General features: G+C 38.2%; 1 protein-coding gene across 6 annotated transcripts in view; it reads left to right on the top strand.

The window, feature by feature from the left end:
- DACH1 (dachshund family transcription factor 1) overlaps window positions 1-17,260 on the top strand; it is a 514,217-nt gene that overhangs the window by 358,609 nt on the left and 138,348 nt on the right. For all 6 annotated transcript variants that reach the window (XR_013543786.1, XR_013543788.1, XM_078390759.1 and 3 more), the window contains 2 exons: window positions 7,920-8,055; window positions 12,957-13,091. Coding sequence is in view for 4 of the 6 variants with exons in the window: in XM_078390759.1 (XP_078246885.1) it covers window positions 7,920-8,055; window positions 12,957-13,091 (271 nt within the window). In the remaining 2 variants the exon portion in view is untranslated. The remainder of the gene's footprint in view (window positions 1-7,919; window positions 8,056-12,956; window positions 13,092-17,260) is intronic.

Raw genomic sequence — 17,260 nt, 5'->3', positions numbered from 1 at the left:
ACATGCCACAAAACAAGCTGGACATGAAATTCTATTTCAAAATACTGAAGTACTGGGCAACACCAGCAATCATTATGTTAGACTATACAGGGAAGCCATTGAAATCCATAAACATCAGCAGAGCTTCAACAAAAAAGAAGAAAGTCTAAAACTGAACAAGACCTGGCTCCCAGCACTGAAAAATACAGCCTGCAAAGGGTCAATGAACTCTACCCAGCCACAAGGACCAGGAATCATTGCACAAAAAAGACCAGCTAAAGAAACCCATCAACCACAATGACAGATAATCTCTCCCACTTATCACAACAATACATCCACAACAAAAACACACTGATCACCCTATATCCTGAATAGGACAAAAGCTGTTCCCACAGCTATAAATACCCAACTATCCAACAAACAGCAACAGAGCATGGACAGAGTTCCTACTCCAGTCCTCTGAAGATGCCGGCCACAGAGACTGGAGAAACGTCAGGAAGAACAACCTTCAGAACATGGCCAAAGAGCCCGAAAAACCCACACCAAATTTTATTTTATTTTAATTTTTGGTGAATACATTCAAGTTGGACAGCTTTGATAGTTGGCAGCTTTAGAAGGGCAGCTCCAGATGACCTCAGTTGGCATGAGGACTCATGTTGGTAGAGATGCTCCAGTAGGTATTATTTCAAAATTTTGAATTATTGTTAAATTCTTCTAGCTGTGCAGCAGAAGCGCAGGGATTCACAGAGCAGAATAGCTTCAAGTCTCCCAATTTAATCTACCCTTTTCTCATCCACAGGCATTTATAGTCTCAATAACTCACTCAGAGACATTTGTAAGAAGAAAGAATAAAAGGTTTCATTACTTAAAATTGAACAGATCAAACACCAACCTAAGAAAACATAGCTGCTTTTCAGCAAATGACCTCAACAGATTCACTGAGTTCCAACAAACTAGAGAGGGAAAGAGCTAGAGCAGAGAGATGGGGCTCTCTCTTCAGTCAGAGACAGGGACTGAACTATTGGTTAGTGCTGTTACTGATTGACAGTCACCTTAGCTCAGAAAGGTCATTCCCTCCAAATATACTAAAGGCAGCATGCAGTGTTGAAAAACCTCCAACAGGTTTGTGGGTTGTAAGCCGCCCAGAGACCTTTGGGCAGAGTGGGCGGCATATAAGTTAAGTAAATAAATAAACAAATAAGTAAAAGTAGTAATCTATAATTTGTCCTGAACCCAAAAAGCTACTGGCAGCCAATGCAGCTGGCAAAAATAGGTATCATATGACCATGAGTGCACCTGTTAATATCCTTGGAGCTGTGTATTGTACCAGTTGTAGCCTCCAAATTGTCTTCAAGGACAGCCCCACATAGAGCAAATTACAGTAGTCTAATCTCAGGGTTGCAGTTGCATGGATCAAGACCACATCAGCCTTCTCTAAATAAGGAGAAAGTTTCTAGACCAGAGACAGATGATAAAATGATGATCTAATTCCAGTTTTCACCTGTTTATCCAGGAGGATAATTGGCTCCACTTAGACTTCCAGACTCCTTACCTAGTGCACAAGGTTTTTTCCTCTCTCTCTCTCTCTCTCTCTCTCTCTCTCTCTCAATCATTAAAGTAGTGACAGCTGTATTTGTCAGTGTATATTTTATTGAGTATGGTGGGGTTGCAACCTAGCAACAGTACACATGACAGATTAATCAAGATAGCTAAAATTCTTGGATGACTCTAAAGAGTATTTGCACGGACCAGTGGAATATCTGGGAGTTTTCTTTGTAGTGAGAGACTATTAAACATCAGATTTTACCCACATTGCCTTTTGTTTGCCATCAGTTACAGATGGTCTATGTGGAAGTTTTAAAAGAATAAAAGTAACAAAAGATGTAGGAAGAAAAATCACCAGGGGTAGAGCTCAGTGGGTTCCATACATTATTATGTAATACAGGTGTCTAGGTTCATCTGTTACTTTATATGCTGTCAAGAAATTATACGTGAAAAACTGACCAAATACATTTTAATTCACTTTTCTGTTTAATTTTTTTCTTTCAATTAAGTCCTTTTAAAGGAAAAGTCAATATTTTACTTAATCCATCCTTTCTCCCTCAAAGACAAGGAGGAAAGAATGACTTTCTTATATCGATATTCTACCACCATTAGTTTATTATCATGCCCTTTTAAAAGAAAGAGAGTATTTCAATTTATTATTACTAGCATTTTCATTTATTATTGCAGCTAGTTTTGATAAAGAAAGAAAATTGCAAGAGATTGTATATTATTGATTTGAGAAACTATGAGGCAAGACTATGAAGCAGAGACTTGAAGAATTAAATTAATTACACTCTCACCTCTGCTTAGTTCAGTTGCATTTCTATTAAGGTTAAAGGGTATTTCACAAATGAACTGATAAACTGAGTTTATAAAGCACTCTTCCTCCTGGTTCATCTTGTTGTATGACAATAATAAAACTCATTATCTCCTTTGTTTCAGTCATAATTGTGTTGTGTTGCCCTATGCATATCTTCTGCTGTCTCCATATTTTAATTTGTTCTGTAAAGGCATACATAAATATGATAAACAAATTAAACTCTTAAAATAAATTAATTTACTATTCAACTTGATTCAAATCATATATGCTCACTGGATTTAATTTTAATGAAGCCCTTCAGAAGTTACCAGGCCAAGGAGGAAAATTATGTATTAAGTGAAATGTTTTTATACGTTCTGTGTACTTATATATTATGTATTAAATGAAATAAATTCATACATTCAGTGTAAATTTATATGGAAACTATGTATGAAGATTTTTTAAAAGGAAATGTTGTGTGAAAGCTAAATGAATTAGAAACCATGCTAATATTGCCAGTTCCTCTTCACTATGTTGTAAGTTCTAACTAATAACTCTAAAATACAGTACTTCCAAAGTTCTTGAATGTCTTTCCTTATTGGTCTTTTTCATACATAGTTTCCTTCTATTGTTGTTACATGGCTTTAAGTCGCCTCCAACTCATGGCAACTTTATGAATAAATGATATTCAAAATGCCTTGTTGTCAACAGCCCTGCCCAGTTTTTGCAAACTTAAGCCTGTGGCTTCCTTTAGGTAGTCAATCCATCTCATGTTTCGTCTTCCTCTTTTCCTGCTGTCTTCAATCTTTCCTAGCATTATTGTTTTTTCCATAGAATCCTGTCTTCTCATGACGTGCGCAAAAAGTATGACATCTTCAATTTTGTCTCTAGAGATAGTTCAGACTTGATTTGCTTTAGGACCCACTTGTTCATCCTGTCCAGTTTCACACCCATACAGAGTGAATGGGAAAACAACAGTGTGGATGACCTTGGTCTTGGTGTCCAGTGACACATCCAAAGATTTAATGATCTTCCCTAACTCCTTCATTGCTGGCCTTCCAGGTCTCAATCTCTTCCTGGTTTCTTGGCTGAAGTCTCTATTTGGATTGATGGTTGAACCAGAGTATACAAAATCTTTAACAATTTAAATTTCTTTATTCTCAACATTAAAGTTGTTTAGTTCTTCTGTGGTCATAATTTTTGTCTTAAATGTTCAACTGTGGTCTTGCTTTGGAACTTTCTTCTTTCACTTTCAATAAAAGTCATTTCAAGACATTGATGCTTTCCACTAATAAGATGGTCTCATCTGAATCTAATCGGCTTTCCGTATGATACGTTCTGTGCACAGATTGAGTAGATAAGGAGGAAAAAAGGCACCTTTGCCTATAGGAAACCATGCTGTCTCTCTGTGTTTTGGTCTAACAATAGGGTCTTCTCCACAATACAGATTATACATTAGGATAATCAAGTGCTGAGGCACACACATTTCTGTCAGAACACTACATGTTTCATGATCCACACAGCCAAAGGTTTTGCTGTAAAGTCTGATCTTCTTCTGAAATTCTTTGGTGTGCTACAGTAGCCAGTGGATATTTGCTATATACTGTAATCTTGAGTGCATCTTCCCTTTTAGAATCCAACTTAGACATCACGTATTTCTCACTCCATATAAGATAAAAGGATTTTTAAAAAGACTTTACCTTATATCTTCCTCTTAGTATGGTTGTAATGTCTCTGCAGAAGTGTCCCCATCTACCTTGTCCTATTATGCATACGATCACTGGTACCTCCTACCATACTGTGTGACTGTTAGTTTAAAAGTAAAATTAAGATCTGTCCAGTAATCATGAGCATGTATTGTCACAATCTACAGAAACCTGTGCAGTTAACTTTGTCGTTCTTGTGAAGTACCCACCTAAGGAGGTGCTGACCTTTCTGCTAATTTTGACACTAACTGGGTTACATACTGTACTCCTTAAGCAGCTGCAGGTAGCACTCTGAAACCATCAACACCTTTAAATGCATAAAGTCCTAGCCACTACTCCTTAGTGCCACTAGGAAAGACCTGAAAGAACAGTCGCCCCGCAAAACCCATATCCGAGTATTTTTGAGTTCTTTCTGTCCCAGCCGGAGCCCCCTTAAGATCTTATATTTTAGATAATTCATGTATTAAGTTCTATAATCCCAATTCAAGTTCTGTGTTCTTAGCTTCATGTGACGTGAATGTGTTTTTATCTATTATTAGTCTGGGTTTCTTATTCTTAAAAGGTAAAAGGTAAAGGTTCCCCTTGACAATTTTTGTCCAGTTGTGTCCGACTCTAGGGGGCGGCGCTCATCCCGCTCTTCAAGCCATAGAGCCAGCGTTTGTCCGAAGACAATCTTTCCGTGGTCACATGGCCAGTGTGATTCAGACACGGAACGCTGTTTACCTTCCCACCGAGATGGTACCTATTTATCTACTCGCATTTGCATGCTTTCGAACCGCTAGGTTGACGGGAGCTGGGACAAGCGACGGGCGCTCACTCCGTCGCGTGGATTCGATCTTACAACTGCTTGGTCTTCTGACCCTGCAGCACAGGCTTCTGCGGTTTAGCCCACAGCGCCACATATAAAATAGGCAGCAAGGAGAGTTTGGTTTATTTTATTTTATTTTATTTTATTAGACTTCTACCCCGCCCATCTAAACCAAAGGACTTCTCTGGGCGGCATTACAAATTTAAAAAACAGTTAGACATATAAACATATACTATAAACAGAAATTATTAAATTATTATTATTAAGGGATCACAGGTAATGGGGACAAAGGGAAAAGTGGGATCAAGGATGTGAATGATAAAGATGAAAACAACAGTAAAAGAAAAACATATTTCTTTATTTCCAAATATATTTCTTCCTTCTCTTTAGCCAGTTGGATAACAGCCAGTTTCCATTTGTTTGTGAGTAGGCATTAAAGCTGGCTTTCTATGCACATAAGGAGTAGGGGTATGGAGTGCCTTGTTTAGCTCTGTGTTTCTCCCATTCTTTTCCTTAAATTAATTTTTGGTAAGCAGCATAGTATTTAAGTGATGCAGCATAATAGTGGAAAACCCTTTAAAAAATAATAATAATTTAAAAATTCCTTCTTTCACATCAAAATAGGATGGAGGTTGTCATCTGGATCCAGCTCTACACATCACCACTGACATGTAGGAAGACCACGCAACCAACCCTGCATTGGAGTTATCTAGTCCATCAGATAGCAAGAAAACCATGTTTATTTGGACCAATCCTAATCACTCCATGTAAACAGTAGGCTCTAAACCTAGGCCAGTCTGGAATGGATTAGTCCCCTTGACGGGTGGGTTGGAACGCTGTAACAAGAATGTCATATAGTCCCATCCATTGGAGAAGGAGGCCACAGAGCAGGATAAACTCCCATGCAGCTGGTCTCTAACTCTAAAACAGTTCTCAGCTCTAACTCTTTAACAGAATGAAACTGACACATAGACCTCGCTCCTTTTAGTCGTTAAGTCGCGTCTGACTTTTCGTGACCCTGTGGACCAGAGCACTCCGGGCCCTCCTGTCTTCCACTGCCTCCCAGAGTTAGGTCAAATTCATGTTGGTGACACTGTCCAACCATCTCGTCCTCTGTTGTCCCCTTCTCCTCTTGCCTTCACACTTTCCAAACATCACAGTCTTTTCCAGGAAGTCTTTTCTCATGAGATGGCCAAAGTACTGGAGCCTCAGCTTCAGGATCTGTCCTTCCAGTGAGCACTCAGGGTTGATTTCCTTCAGAATGGATAGGTTTGATCTCCTAGCAGTCCAGGGGACTCTCAAGAGTCTCCTCCATCACCACAATTCAGAAGCATCAATTCTTCGGGAGTCAGCTTTCTTTATGGTGCAGCTCTCACTTCCATACATTGCTGTTGGAAAAACCACAGCTTTGACTATGCAAACCTTTTTCGGTAGGGTGATGTCTCTGCTTTTTAAGATGCTGTCGAGGATTGTCATTGCTTTCCTCCCAAGAAGCAGTTGTCTTTTAATTTGTGGCTGCTGTCACCATCTGTAAGGATCATGGAGCCCAAGAAGGTAATATCTGTCACTGCCTCCATATCTTCCCCTTCTATTTGCCTGGAGGTGATGGGACCAGTGGCCATGATCTTAGTTTTTTTGACGTTGAACTTCAGACCATTTTTGGCACTCTCCTCTTTCACTCTCATTAAGAGGTTGTTTAATTCCTCCTCACTTTCTGCCATCAGAGTGGTATCATCCGCATATCGAAGGTTGTTGATATTTCTTCCGGCAATCTTAATTTTGGTTTGGATTCATCCAGTCCTGCTGATGTATTCTACATATAAGTTAAATAAGCAGGGAGACAATATACAGCCTTGTCGTATGCCTTTCCCAATTTTGAACCAATCAGTTGTTCCATATCCAATTTGCTTCCTGTTGCTTCCTGTCCCTCATATAGATTTCTCAGAAGATATATAAGGATTATTTGTTTGTGACACAAGGGAGTATAGGGGTGAGATATTTCTTGTCTTTGATATTTTATTTTATGCATTTTTTTCTGATGTTAGCTGTACAGAGTTGTATCTTGCTATTAGATGGGGGGGTAGAAGTTAAACAAACAAACAAGCAAACTTAAAAAGTATTCATGAAGGCTTTCACGGCCGGGATCTAATGGTTGTTGTGGGTTTTTTGGGTTCTTTGGCCGTGTTCTGAAGGTTGTTCTTCCTAACGTTTCGCCAGTCTCTGTGGCCGGCATCTTCAGAGCATGCTACTCCTGTCCTCTGAAGATGCCGGCCACAGAGACTGGCGAAACTTTAGGAAGAACAACCTTCAGAACATGGCCAAAGAACCCAAAAAAACCACAACAACCAAACTTAAAAAGTCCTGCCTGGCTCAGCGGGTGGGGCTCCACTTGTGCTGCCTTTCTGTGTTCCATGTGGGCTGAGTGTGCATGGCAGATTGCCTAGCAGCTGCCGTGGCAGCGGGAGGGGGTCAGGATTGTGCTCTGGCGCTGGTGGCAAGTAACAGAGGGTGGGCAGATGGGAGTGGGGAAAGAAAGGGGAGGGGGGACTTACACCTCTCCCCCTCTCATCCAAAACTATAATATAAAATATGAAAAAGCCAGACATTTTAAAGGTTTTTATCTTTGCCTGCCGGATGGTGGACATTAGGCTAAAAAGGAGAGCATGTCCTCCTTTTGCTGGATGTCTGGCAACCCCAACTGTGTAGGCATATGGCACTATTCTTATAGAAACCTGTTAAAGATAACTATAAATATACTCAGAGGCTCAAATGGGTGGAATTGCCGTGCTATCTCCTGGAATTACTTCTAAATTTTATCCATCATTACATCCCTCAAACCAGATAGTTTAGAATGGTCCAAACTTTGACATATAACATCTCTAACACTTGTCTAGCTTTTAAGGACAGAAGATTTATTAATGAATTGGTTCTAGATGTGTATATGAACACAGAACATGTAAAACAAAAATGTTAGTAGTTCAAATGTGTAAGAATGTCAACATTCTGAAGAGTATTCACATTGTTCTACATTGAGTTGCTATTGTAGTTATTGTTGATATTTTTTTCCCCTGGTGATGTACAGGAACGAGTACCAGACAGCCCTTCCCCTGCTCCATCCCTTGAAGAAGGCCGAAGGCCTGGTAGTCATCCATCATCTCATCGTAGCAGTAGCGTATCCAGCTCACCTGCCCGAACTGAAAGTTCTTCAGACAGAATCCGTAGGTCACACTTTTCTTTTCACACTTTAAATGCATGAACTACAGTGTTGGAAACCAGTGTGCTATTGTCTTAAAAGCGCAGATGCATTATTTTTACTAACATTACATCACCCATCCTCAATATCAGATAGTATGAAACTGCTGTTTACGGAGCTGAACTAAACTGATGTCAGGGATGTGAATTACAGAAATAGCACTGCTTATTGCCAGAAAGCAGTTCATGCCCTATAAGCAGCAATGGCGTTGCCCTAGCACAATGTCTGTTGCCCTTGTAGTTACAGATTTTCAGAGTTAGAGGTTGCAAGTACAACTGCTTGCATAACCCCTTACCCAATAGTGAAATAAAAGGCGAATGTGCTAGTTGAGGTTTTCACTCCACAGTCATTGTTGGCTTTTAGGTCTATGAGATTTGTTTTAAAAATAATAAGCATTAACAGGCTCAGGCTATTCAGATTGTGGCAATATAAACCAAAGAAAACCAATCAGCCACAGACGGCGTATGCTACCATGTGTTTGAAAATACCCTCCTTATATGCCTCCTAGTGATAAAAACAACAGCAAAGAAAACAGGAGTGTATTTTGTCAAAACTTCATTAGTTTGTTTGAGGAATACATTCTGTAAGCCTGGGCTAGAACATTTTCCAAGAAAGCCAGACTTCAACAAAATTTTCTAAATTTGATCCGGTTGTATTTTGTCATGACCTTTGGGTAGCGGGAAGTAAACTCTGAAATAAAGAAATAATCTTAATTAAAAAGTCAAATTTTATTTAGCTCTGTTAATATCTAGTTGTGCATCTAAATTCAGTGTGACTTGGGGGGGAATTAGGTTTAAAATGGTTATCTGGTAGAAGTCTTGGTTTCTTATTAAGGAAAATAATATTATTTCTGTTCATATATTTCACTTATTTATTTTTGGTTGATCAATATGAGGATTCCCCCCCCCATCCTTAGCAATTTCAGATAAGACAAATTGAAAGTATAATGCCTTGTTATATGAAATTAAGTAACAATTTCAGTTGTATTTGTTCCAAAATCTGGAGAAAAAATCTTTGATTTTATTTTCTGTCTTGGGTCCTTTCTTAGGAGAAAGACAGAATAAAAATATTTTAAATAAATAAAAAATACTTTAAATAAAATAAATAAAATTCCACCTGCATGAAAATGAAATGTATGGTCTGTAGTATTCTAGTATTTTATCATAGGTATGTAAAGGCATTCCATGCCTGCTGTGTGTTTTTACTTTACTGTCATTTGACACAGCATAATGTACATTACAGACTTAAAAGGTAGTGCTTGGAACTAAGGCACAAGTCATGCATAGATGATGTACCACTTGCTTTGTTAATAATATGTGTGCCATCAAGTCAATTCTGACTTATGATGGCCCTTGCCGGGGTTTCCTCTGCATAAATTACTCAGAAGGAATTCACCAGCCCCTTCTTCTAGGAACACTCTGGCACTGTGCAGCTTGCCCATGGCAACAGAGGCTGTCTCTTCTCCTGGGAAGTGTAAGAGAGAATATAACTCCCAAATTATGGCTCCCCAGCCATGTACCCAACTCACTGAGCTTTCTAGCTAGGCCCCCCTGTTTTGTTACCACTTCTGAACAGATAGTGTTGAAAGCCGATACAAATGTTTTCTCAGCAGCCATATGGTATGGCTAGTTCACCAGGCAAAGGAGGATAGGACTTATATAAATGTGGGGGTATTTTGAGGTAAACATGTGCCACTAACAGTTTGTTTGCTAATCTCAGTTTAATTTTGTTTCAGCTGTGTTCCAATGCAAAATCGGAATCCTTCTTTACATTTTAGAAAACAACTGCATCTTTTATTTCAGTTGTTACTCCATGGATCTTCTAAGGCTGCTTTTATAATAATTGTAGGTTGCTATCCAAAAAGTTCCAGTGAGCCTTTGATATTCTTTAACACACCTCGAGTTTTAGCACATCACATATGCATGGCCAGATACTGGGGAGAGGAGGAGGGGCTTTACATAAAAATAATCAGAGATCATCTTGTTATTTATTTATTCATCTGTTACACTAACATCCTGCCTTTTCTGCTATGAGCTAAAGGTGCTACACATCTCTCTCCTCCCTTCCGCCCCATGTCATCCTCACATGAACCCTGAGAAGTAGGTTTGGCTAAGTGTGACTAGCCCCCACAGGGATCCAGTGAATTTCATGGCCAAATGGGCATTTCAGGCTAGGTTTCCCAAATCCAGGTCCAACACTGTAACAGATGTACAGTCGTGAAAACAGAAAACACACTCTTTGAATTCTATGGTTTTACACATCAGAACATAATAAAAGTGCTCGGGTTCTTAGCAGATCTGAAAATTAGATAAATACAACCTCAGGTGAACAGCAACACATATTACACTGTATTATGGTTTATTTTACAAAAATACATCCAAAATAGAGATGCCATGTGTGGAAAAACTAAGTACATCTTATAATTCAATAGCTTGTAGAACCACCTTTAGCAGCAATAGCTTGTTTTCTGTATGACTTTATCAGTCTCTCACATCGTTGTGGAGGAATTTTGGTCCACACTTCTTTACAGCTTGACTTCAGTTCATTGAGGTTTGCGGGCATTTGTTTATGCACAGCTGTCTGAAGTCCTGCCACAAAATTTCAATTGGGTTGAGGTCTGGACTTTGAGTGAGCCTTTGCAACACCTTGATTCTGTTCTTTTCCAGCCATACTGTTGTAGATTTGCTGGTGTTCTTGGGATCATTCTCCTATTGCATGACCCAATTTCAGCCAAGCTTTAGCTGTTGGACAGATGGTCTCACATGTTGGGCAGATGGCCTCACTCCAGAATACTTTAGTATACAGAGGAGTTCATGGCCGACCCAATGACTGCAAGGTACCCAGGTCCTGTGACTGCAAAACAAGCCCAAAAATCACCTCTTCGCCACCGTGCTTGACAGTTGGTATGAGGTGTTTCTGCTGATATGGTTTTCACCAAACATGGCACTGTGTATAATGGCCAAACATAGCTCCACTTTTGACATTGTTCCAGAAGTCATGTGGTTTGTCCAGATGCAACTTTGTAAATCTAAGCTATGCTGTCAAGTTCTTTTTAGAAAGAAGAGGCTTTCTCCTTGCAACCTTTCCAAACAAAGCATACTTGTTTAGTATTTTTTTCTAATTGTACTGTCATGAACTTTAACATTCCACATACTAACTGAGGTCTGTAGAGTCTGAGATACTTTTTTTTCAGTTTCTCTCAGCATTGCATGGTCTAACCTTGGGCTGAATTTGCTTGGACGTCCACTCCTGGGAAGATTGGCAACCGTCTTGAATGTTTCCACTTGTGAATAGTCTTCCTCACTGCAGAATAATGAATTTTAAATGGTTTGGAAATGGCTTGATAACTCTTTCCAGATTGATGAGCAGCAACAATTGCTTCTCTACGATCGTGACTGATGAGTTTCATCTTTGGCATTGTGTTAACACACAGCTGAATGTTCCAGACCAGCAAACTGCTAAAACTTTCATTTTTATAGAGGTGGTCACATTTGCTGATGATCAATTACTCAAGGGGTTTTGGTTAGCAGCACCTGACTGCTACTTAGCCTCTTAATTCCTGTGGAAGCAGTAAGGGTACACATAGTTTTTCCACACATGGTGTCTTCATTTTTGCTTTATTTTTGTTAAATAAATCCTGACACAGTGTAATATGTCATGTGTTGTTGTTCATCTGAACTTGTATTTACCTAATGTTCAGACATGTTAAGGACCATATGATTTTTATTATGTCCTCATGTGTAAAACCATAGAATTCAAAGATGGTGTACTTTCTTTTTCACATAACTGTACATATCCTGTCATAAACCCTAGATGAAAGCATGCTGCTTATGTATCATCCCATAATACTTAAAGCACTTTCTGGCCAGTTTTCAATTTAATAATGCAAGCTAAACATTGCAGCCCCCCCCCCCCCCGGAAAGCTGGGTACTCAATTTACCAACCTTGGAAGGATGGAAGGCTGAGTCAACCTTGAGCAGGACATCTGGGATTTAACCTGGATCATGAGTACAGATTTGGCTGCAGTACTGCAATTTCACCACTATGCCACAAGGCACAGAGTCCAAAGAAGTGTGCCAATAGCTTTAATTCACTTTAATTTCTGACTATTGCCTGTTAATCTTCTTTGACGTTGTATGCATGTAGAAAAGTAGTACTTCTGTTTTTATGTAATATACAATGGAGCGATGTTTTGTTTCCATGTCTGTGAAATTGCTCTGGATGTAATAGAGTACATACTAAGAATTAATAAACAAAAATTCCGTTCTCAAAACAGAAATGTAGGACTGTGAGGCAATTGTGGCAAAACTATATTTTTTGAAAAAAAAGTTTGTAAAAATTTATTTTAAGAAAAATATTTCTTTGCATTAGTTTCCAGACTACTAGTTTGTATGTTTTATGTTCATATACTTGTTTGCTTTTCAGTGCCTATATTTCTGTGTAACACTGCTGAGAAAAAACAGTGAGCAGTTTTACATAAGGCTCCAGAATTGAGTAAAGGGAGAGAATGGGGTTGCACTCATTCATCATGCTTCTGCAGATCTGACGCAGTGTTGAAATGCAGTGTGTGTGCATAGTCTTGATCTACTCATTACATTGTTAAAATTTGGCATTAATCACCCTAACTCTTAGGTTCAAACAGAACAGACTTGGTATCTTTAGGTCTAGTTCTGCACTAAATTCAATATGTAAATATGAGTCAAGAAGACTAGCAATGGTAGTGGGACATGGATGCTCTTCTGGTGGGTTGGAATGCTCATGCTTTCCCGCAGTTAGTTAGAAGCCATATTATTTGTTGTGACTACCATGAAATAAATTAGCAGTGATTTTGTTTTGTTTTATTTCCTTGCCTATATGTGCTAGCAGCTGTCCATCAGAATGGCCTATCCATGAACCAGATGTTGATGGGTTTATCACCAAACGTCTTACCTGGTCCAAAAGAAGGTGATCTTGCTGGCCATGACAGTGGGCATGATTCAAAAAGAATCCACATGGAGAAAGGTAGAATTTTTTCTTAAATTGTTGCTTTATTGCCTAAAAGAAATATTGCAGTCCAGACTTTAGTAAATAGTATTCTGTTCTTTGCATTAATTCTCTTATTGATGGTGCACAAAGGCAGTCATGATTTTGGGGGGGGGGGGGAGGGGAGAGGTATGAAAGCATTACCGTATTGTCTCTTTGGAAAGGTAAAATATACACCACCAGAAAGCGTTTCTCTGAATCTTGAAGTATGTTCAAGAGTAACATGTTTTATTTGACATAAATGTTAATCTGATGAAAGCTTATACCATGTCAAAATGTTAGCTTTTAAGGCGTCACAAGACTGTGTTATAAATTCTTACGTTTGTTGCTATAAATGCTCATGTAGTTCAAAAATTACTTTAATTGTGGGGAAATTGAATTGTAGAAATTATTTAATGTTGCTAGAAGAGGAAGAAAAACATTAGATGTCTGTTCTTTACAAATGTTTTATTAGATTTTTAAAATGTGTGTCTGCAGTTATTCAAAGAAACAGTCACTTAAAGTCAACCATTATGAGAGAACTGTTGATGGCCATGTGTAGGAAAGGAAGAGAGGCTAAATTACTTAGCTCTTAGAACTCTTAATAGTGTAAAATGGGAGTAGCGGATATCATGTAATTTATTTTAAATTTAATCAGCCATCTAACTCAAAATGTATGAGTTAGATTAAAGTATATTAATATTTCTATTGATTATTATGCCATCTTTTCATAGGATGTACATAGACTTGTAAGTTCCTCAATTCTGTATAGGAAACATTAAACAATGCCATTATTATTATTATTATTTAAATGCAGAAATACATTTGAGGGAGACTATACTTTTGTATAAATGATATATAGACTTTAAGCAACCTCAGTGGAACTGAGAGGTGACGATGATCTAACAGACATTGAACTCAAAGATAACAGCTTGGTGGCAATGCAGGACAAAACACTGACAGCAAGTGCTGCAGTACATCTGTATGAAACTGGTGCAGCAGTAAAGATTTTGAAAGTGGACATATTTTTTGGCATCATTTAATAAATACGGAAGGTTCCCTGCTCTGTCCTGTGCAACTGCTGTGAGATATGGAAACAGAATTAAAATCTGTGTACTTTCATTCTGGACAGGTGGCATCTTTAAAAATATTACACTGAAAATTAATGGGAACAACATTTTTTTATACAAATCATTAATTTTGGTTCATTGCACACACAACCTGTTAGGGCTCCTGCATCCCCACCCACTTAGATCCTGCAAATGTTATCTGTGCTAAGAGAGTGATCTGAACAGACTTGATTTTTAGGAACTGTTTTTATTCCAGCCCATCAAAGTTAATAGAATAACTGCTACATCATCCTGTGCTAAAATAGTTACAAATCCTGCACTGAAATAGTTACACCTTTTACATGTCTTTCCATTTTTAAAATGTGAAGTTGGTGGTGGTTCTTAAAAGTAGAGCAAATACACATCACTGTTCAGTAATGAGCTGAGGCAGTTGGTGAGATCTATTTCTATTGAAATTGCTGAGGGTTTCTTTTCCAAAACAGTCATTGTTTAGGTCACAGCCTTCTTTTGTCTCTTTTCTCTCCTCCAGCCACCCCCCATTTATGCCTACCGAATTGGTTCTAAATATTCATGGGTTATCTAGATTTATAGGGTATACTAAATTAAAAATTGTTTTGTGTCATGACTGCATTTATCATATCTCCTGAGCCAGCCTTGTAACTTTTTAGGCCAAACTTACCTGTATTAGAAGCAAGTGATTCCACTTACGGATATTTGCAGAGATCGTAATTATCTGTTTGCATCATTATGGACCTGCAGTTCAGATATGCAATTTTATTTCTGGCCACCTTTAATCATTCAGAATCATTAATCATTATTACAAGTGGAGAAATGAATGCAAACCAAATAGAATCAGGCATTTATACTCTTAGGATAGAGAATGCCTTGTCTGCATCACTTTTCTGTTAGGGGATGAAAAAAAACAGAATTTTTGAGCAGTAGTCATTAAGCATTAGCCCATAACTCTGTTTTCTTCCAAGACACATTTGTACTAATCCATCAATTGGAGCTAAAATGACTTTTCATAATCATAATAACTATGAGGTGTTGGAAAAGCTCCTTTTCTTGAAGTAACCATTCTCCTTTTTTCTCTCCCTTTTTGTTTAAAGTTAAATACTTCTAAGTTCTGGAAGAATGTAAATTTATAATCAATTATATGTTTAATTTTTTTAAAGTATGTTAGAGCAATAGAAATTTTAATGATGTAAGGTCAGAAATAGGATGAGGTTGATTACTGAGGTGGTAAGCCTTTTGCTGAAGCCTGTGTAATGATTTAACAATTTAAAAAGCAGTGAACATTGTTCTTATCCTGCTACGTGAAGTCAGAAATACCTACAGACAAACTTTCTATAGGTTTGCAGAGACTGATTTGCTTCAGTAAATTTTCAGTTGGTTCATTCTGCTTCAATTCATATGTGTATTTTTATGCCATATGGAATGTGTATAGAAGACATTCTGAAAGACATTGTGCCATTATCTCCCTCGTATTAGAAAAGGAAGGGTTGTCAACCTGGGAGGCAAATTTGGGGATACCATTATGTAGTACTAAACTGTCAGTCATATGTTCAACACAATAAGGAGACCCACCGTTGATGTTTGCTTCATATCCCTTTGGTTTCTACCTGTCTCCAACTATGCAAAAACATGTTTTACTCATGTAAAACAGTCACAATATTCTTGTGTCTCCAGTTTGTGAATATGTTGCTGATTTGAATTACAAATGGGGGTTCTATAAACCTGATCCAAAAGAAAATGATGAAAATCTATCCAGTGTTGTTAGATGTTTTGGGACATGTATGTTCTATTTTCTCTTAATATCGATAAAGCGATTGCTTTATTTTTAGTATTGCCAAATTCAAATTTACAGCAGAATGCTGCCTTTTAAAACTATGGATAAAGTACAACATTGTGCATGAAGATAGCTTGCAAGTCGAGCATCAATTATCATCAGAACATGTCCTACTTTTCAGCAACCTACAAACGTAGTGTAATCTATATTTTAGATAGTATTTAAAGTGTAGCACAGAAGTCATGTGGAATAGAGATGCACAACTTTTTTTGAAATGTTGAATTAATTTATGACAAGCCTCTAGTTGCAAATCAGCAACAAAATAGCGCTTACAGAAAAAATAGTAATGGTTTTAGATAGGGATATGTGAATACCATCCAGTGTGATCGGTTTGCACATTATTTTTGATTATTCTTGTTGCTTTTGTTGTTGTTGTTACTATTATTATTAATTTGTTATGGCTGATCTGCCTTACACCAATTTTAATTTGTCCTTCAAGTATTTGTATGTATTTTATGTGTACTAACAGAGAGAGAAAAACATGGACATGGGAAGAAACCAGAGGTTTTGAATTAAACTTAGCACCATCAACTATCCCTCAACCTCTAGTGCACAAGTGAAGCTCCCATCAATTTCATTCTCTCCCTTCTTCCCCCTATCCCTGTCAAGAACTATGCAATTTACTCCTACAGGTGTGCCATTCAGATTTTTTGGACTCCAGCTCCCAGTACTCCCCATTCGGAGAGTTCCACCTGACAGACTTAGAACTACAGACAGGCAGATTTCAGTCACCTAGAGAGTGTCATGGCCTAGCTCTAAGATAGCTTCCTTCTTTACCAGGTAAGCCATGAAAGTTTTGAGCTAGGCCTTTCTCCGGGTGAATGAAATTTAAGTTTCCATAGGAGTGGTCCAGCCAGGTGGAACTTCCGGAATGAAGAATAGTGGAAGTTAGAGTCCAAGAAATCTGAATGGACATCCTTACCAGCTCCTCCCTACCATGTTCCAGACTACGGAGGAGAGACATGTACAGTCCAGGTCTGGCACAGTGGTGTAGAGGGTGCTGTGTGGTAGTTTAATTGAATTTCATTCTATTTCTTCAGTTCCATGGAAGAGAAGTCCATAAAACCCTGGAGAAAGAAAAAATGATGAACCAGGCTTGCTCGGAGGCCTGAAAACTGTGGATTGCAATTCCTCTTTAATATGTGTGGCTCTGAGAATTTAGCCCTAGAACAGAGAGAAAGGAAGCCGATGCAGATACTGAGTGCTACTTGCCTTTTTATTTATTTCTTCAGATTAATTGAAAGTCATGC

Source organism: Pogona vitticeps, chromosome 3 (assembly GCF_051106095.1).
Source record: "Pogona vitticeps strain Pit_001003342236 chromosome 3, PviZW2.1, whole genome shotgun sequence".
Lineage (NCBI taxonomy): Eukaryota > Metazoa > Chordata > Lepidosauria > Squamata > Agamidae > Pogona > Pogona vitticeps.
The sequence above is the reverse complement of the archived record's forward strand: the minus strand, read 5'-3'. Positions and strand labels throughout refer to the sequence as shown.